Here is a 5,000-nt window from a genome sequence, read left to right as displayed (position 1 = left end):
AAGCTGAACACAACTTTCTTATATTTGTATGCTCGATTTACATACACGTACACGAATTTTTGCGTTCAACCCTCCTCCGCCATGATAGTGTAAGCGTTCCCACGTGTGTGTGTGTGTATGTATGTATGTATTATAATGTATATAGTTCCGGCTGAAGAATAACAACAAACTATTTAACTTAAACCATTATATAGGCTCTTTTTTGCACGAGGCAGAGTATAACAACCCAATTCCGTTATCAGGCATTAAGGTTCTCCACTTCTTCGACACACTAAATTTCTTTGTACACTAGATACATTTTATTTCATTGAAGGGGGGCAGCCCGGTCAGGAAGTCATTTCTGGTCGTGAGGTCCTTCTTTTATCCAATGCAGTGGTTCCCAAACTAGAGGCACCTTACCCGGTTTGGGGTGTGTGAAGAGAAGGCAAGTGGGGCGCGGATTCATCTGCTCACAAGTCATTGGTTAAGTAGAATAATGAACTTCCATGAACAAGTATGTGCCGTTACATACGTGCAAAGTATAATTATCTTTCACCCAACCCATTTTCTGTTAAGATGTGAATGGAAAAGTTATAAAAAAAAAGTAGAGGGGGTAGGGGTATGTAGGTCTGTTGGAAGGAAAAAGGGGGTGTCATACTGTATAAGATAGTTTGGTAACCACTGACTAATGGGACACAAGCCCCGTCGGGGGTCATTCGACGAAAACGAAAGACCACGAAGTCACGCAGTAGAATGAAAGAGGGTAGTAAGGGTGAGGAGTCTTCTACGTCAGAAGGCGCTGAGTACCTGCGACCGAAGCTGTCACCTTTACCCTGATAGGACAGGTAACAAATAGTCATTGCTAGGAATCGGAGAGTTATGCGGGATTCGATCCCACAATCAAGTGAACCAGCACGCTTCCGATGACGTCACCAGCGTACATCAGAATTACCATAAGGGAGTAAACACTCTGTCCTGTTTTAGCTCAGAGCATCACTGAGAGTTTATTTTTCATCGTCTGTTAGGGCTTTTAATTCATTCCTGTCGATTCAGTGAGAACTTACACATTGATAGCTGTCACCACTCGCAGTAGTAAATCAGATCGTTCGGAAGAAGGTCCCTCTTTAATTTCTCGAACTTTCCTTTCGTAACTTCGATTCGAATCCATAAGCTCTTTCCATTGAGTTTCTCTCGCTGGGTCAATGAACTAGGGAGAGTGGACGAGAGCACCATCTCTGGACAAGTCCAGCCAGAGGAGGAACCACATTCTCCACTCAGCGTATAGCGGCAGTATAGGCGTGCACGAGTTATCCCGAGCTTCGTCATAAACCCGTGCCTACTTCACTATAAGACATGGGATTTTACAAGTCAAGGAGAACCTTGGGCAAGGTATACTAAGTCTTGGCTTGGCCCGGGGTCGACGCCGACGCCATCGCCTTGCTCACGGTGCTGCCCTGGCGTCTAGGACGGCCTGGTAGATGGCCGTGAAGGGCCTGACCACGACCTCCCAAGGCTCGGAGGCGGCGACCTCGAAGTAGTCGCACCCCCAGCAGGAGGCCAATTCTCGGATCTCCTCGTCCTGGATCTCCCTCTGGTGGGAGAGGTCCGCTTTGTTGCCCACGAGAACCATCGGGCGCGGCGCCCCGGGCGTCAGTTCGAGGATAACCCGGCGGATGTGGTGGAGGTCGTGGAGGGTGGCCTTCGAGGTGAGCGAGAAGACGAGCATGAAGCCCTCGCCCCACGACACCTGAGACTCGCGCCCGTCCTCCGCCACGTCCATCTGCAGAAAGAAGAACAAGAGCGAGGAGACTGGTCACAAATACCATACGGACAGTATGTACGGACACATGTATGTATGTATGTATGTATGTATGTATGTATGTATGTATGTATGTATGTATGTATGTATGTATGTATGTATGTATGTATGTATGTATGTATGTATGTATGTATGTATGTATGTATGTATGTATATACATATGTATATATGTATGTATGTATGTATGTATGTGTGTATGCATGTTTGTATGTATGCATGCATGTATGTATGTTTGTGTGTAATAATAATATATAATAATAATAATAAAAGGTTTATTTCGATTGCAGTAGTACACTGACAATAATACATTACAAAAGCTGATTAAAAATATAAAACTTAGAGTATATACACGGTACAAGTTTACATAGAGTTGATTATGTGCACAATGGATGGGATGGCACTGTTTTTGTAGCGGTCAGTCCTTGGCGCTTTGATTGGTACGAGCCTATTTCTGTGTCTAGTGGCGTGGCGAGTTGGTGGAGCATCGGGAGGGAGGAAGTGACGGTGTCTAGGGTGGGAAAGCAGGCTTTCCCCAAATTTCTTCAGTGCCTCACCGTGCCGTTGTGACACCCTAGATAGAGTAAGGGTGGTAAGAGCGTGGTCGTAACCGCTGTACTCCACGCCCAGGATGATCCTGCACGCTCTCTTTTGTACCCTCTCCAACCTTTGTCTCTGTGTGAGGGTGAGTGAGCTGGACCAGGCTGGTGAGGCATAAATGAGGGTGGGGAGTATGAAAGTTTTGTAGACCTCCTGTAGCTCAGATGTAGGTGTTCCTAATGATTTTAACCTGCTCAGCATATACAGTTTGTAAGACGCTGTCCTGACTATATTGGTGACATGTTGGTTCCAATTTAACTGATCATCGAGTGTGATGCCCAAGATCTTGGTGGATTGGACCAGTTGGAGGGGGTGGGGGCCCAATGAAAGTTGTGGAGGAGCCACCGCCTGTGTGGAGGTACAAAAGTGCATCACTACGGTCTTGTTGGTGTTGATTGTGACGTTGTTGTCTTCCGTCCACGTCATGAGCTCGTTCAGGGTGCTTTGTAGTGGTGCGTAATCAGGCCGCCTGGTGTTGATGGGGATGCCTACGGTGCTATCATCCACATATTTCCATCTGTGAGGAGTGTCTATGAGGGCGTCATTAATAAGGATGAGGAAGCATAGGGGACCCATCTTGGTACCCTGGGGGACCCCACAGGTCAGGGGGAGGAGGGGGGAAGTTGACCCCTGGTACCTGACCGCCTGCTGTCGTCCGGTGAGGAAATCTGCCAGCCATGCTATTAGGTGGGGCTGGATACCCAGTTGGATGATTTTGGAGAGAACAACATTGTGGTCAACAAGGTCAAAGGCCTTCTTAAAGTCTACAAAGGTAACAGCTAGAGATGTGTTGCGCTTGTCTAGGTTGCTGTGAAGGAAGTTGAGTAAGTCAATGAGACAGTGAGTGGTAGAAGAGGATTTCGTGTTGCCAAATTGTTGAGCATCTATTGAATCTTTTATGTTGCTGTAAACTGAGTTAAAAACCAAGTCTTCACATATAAGGCTTGGGATAGGGGTGATGGCGATGGGCCTAAGGTCACCTAGTAATTGTGGGCTGAGGGTTTTAGGGATGGGAGTGACATATGAGATTTTCCAGTCGCTGGGACAGGTGTTTTGGCTTAAAGAGGCATTAATTATGGAGGAAAGTGGGAGGGCAAGTTCAGGGGCAAATTCCTTGTAGATTTTAATAGGAAGGTCAGAGGGAGTAGTGGATCTATTATGTTTCAGTTTACCCAACTTTGTGGCTACGTTGGCAACTTGAACTTGAATGGGGAGTAAGGGGGAAGGGAGGTAGGCAGGTAGGCGGGAGGGTTCGAGAGGGGGGTAAAGTCTGACAGATAGAGGCGAAGAGGGAGTTGATCTCCTGGGCTGCTAGGTCAGGTGACAGGTGCGAGGTGCAAGGGAGGTGGGGGGGTCTTGTTACCCTGCAGGACACAAAGAGCCTTGGTTTTACTGAACCACTGAGTGTTGTTTCGTTGTTGTTTGAGGTGTTGCAATTTGTTTGGGTAGTAAGATGATTTGGCGGTACTTATCTCTCTGATGACCTTATTCCTTAGGAACCTGAACTGGGCTCGGTCGGTGTAAAATGCCTTGTTGAGTTGTTTGATGAGACGTTTGATAGGTGGTGTCATCCAAGGGGCGTCAGAGTGATGGATAGAGAAATCCTTTACAGGGAAGAAATGGTGAAAGGCCTCAATTGTAGTGGTGGAGTAATTTCTCCACTTGGTCTCCACGTCTTCAACGTTCAGAACCTCCAGCCAGGGGTGTTCCACTATCCACCTGCCAAATTCCCTCATGGCGGAATCAGGCATAGGGCGGTGCTGTCTGATGACTTTAATCCTGTGTATGGCTGCACTAGGGGCTGGGGACCATTGGATGGTGAGGTGCGTGCTCTTACCGATGGGGGGGGGGAGAGGTCTCGGGGGAGAGTACAGCTGCGCCATGTCAGTCATAATTAGGTCAAGGGTTGTTTGGTTGTGGGTGGGAAAGGTTCCTACCTGCGTGAGATTTAAATGGTGTAAAATGTCACTTGTGTCCAGGCAATTAAAGTCCCCACACACAACTAATTTGGCAGCAGGAAACCTTAAGCGGAGGGAGTCAGCAGTTTCAGTGATGTGATCGTTGAGGAGGATGGCAGTGTTGGCGCGAGGAGGGTGGTATATCACGCACATTATGATAGAGGCGGTGTGGCGGGGATGGAAGCGGGGGCTAAGTTTGACCCACAAAGCCTCGACTCCCTCTGGTATGTCAACCCTGAGGTAAAAGGGGTTGAGGTCAGCTCGACAATACAATGCCACACCACCGCCTCTGCGGTTTACTCTGAGATGGTGAAAAAGTACAAAATTTTCTATATTACACACTTCGGGAATTATCTGCCACGCTTCTGTAATTGCCATCAAGTCACAGCCTGTGGAGCGCACTAATTCAATCACTTCTTCCATTTTGTTGGCTAATGAGGTAACATTAGATAGTATGATGGAGGGTAGGGTGTACCAAACGCGTGGAACTTCATTAAAAATTCGTTGTCTTGGCTCAACTTTTCCTTTTTTGGTAGCACTTCTTTTATTTGTAATCACAGGCACTGTTCGGGTAATTTTTGAACCACCGCGTCGGCCACGATTGCGAAAAAGTTTCATGTTTTTTAGGCTTTGAATCACTGAGCTTG

The 5,000-nt window shown here is 47.3% G+C and overlaps 1 protein-coding gene across 2 annotated transcripts in view; it reads right to left on the bottom strand.

Annotated features, from left to right (window-relative positions):
• The window catches only part of LOC143017853 (uncharacterized), a 140,168-nt gene that overhangs the window by 190 nt on the left and 134,978 nt on the right, over positions 1-5,000 (bottom strand). For both annotated transcript variants that reach the window (XM_076172818.1, XM_076172819.1), the window contains one exon: positions 1-1,759. This exon is cut by the window's left edge and continues 190 nt beyond it. In XM_076172818.1, the coding sequence (XP_076028933.1) occupies positions 1,421-1,759 (339 nt within the window). In that variant the 3' untranslated portion in view covers positions 1-1,420. The remainder of the gene's footprint in view (positions 1,760-5,000) is intronic.

Source organism: Oratosquilla oratoria, chromosome 33, assembly GCF_046742065.1.
Source record: "Oratosquilla oratoria isolate Oo_2021 chromosome 33, ASM4674206v1, whole genome shotgun sequence".
Taxonomy (NCBI): Eukaryota; Metazoa; Arthropoda; class Malacostraca; order Stomatopoda; family Squillidae; genus Oratosquilla; species Oratosquilla oratoria.
This window is presented reverse-complemented; position numbering and strand designations above follow the sequence as displayed.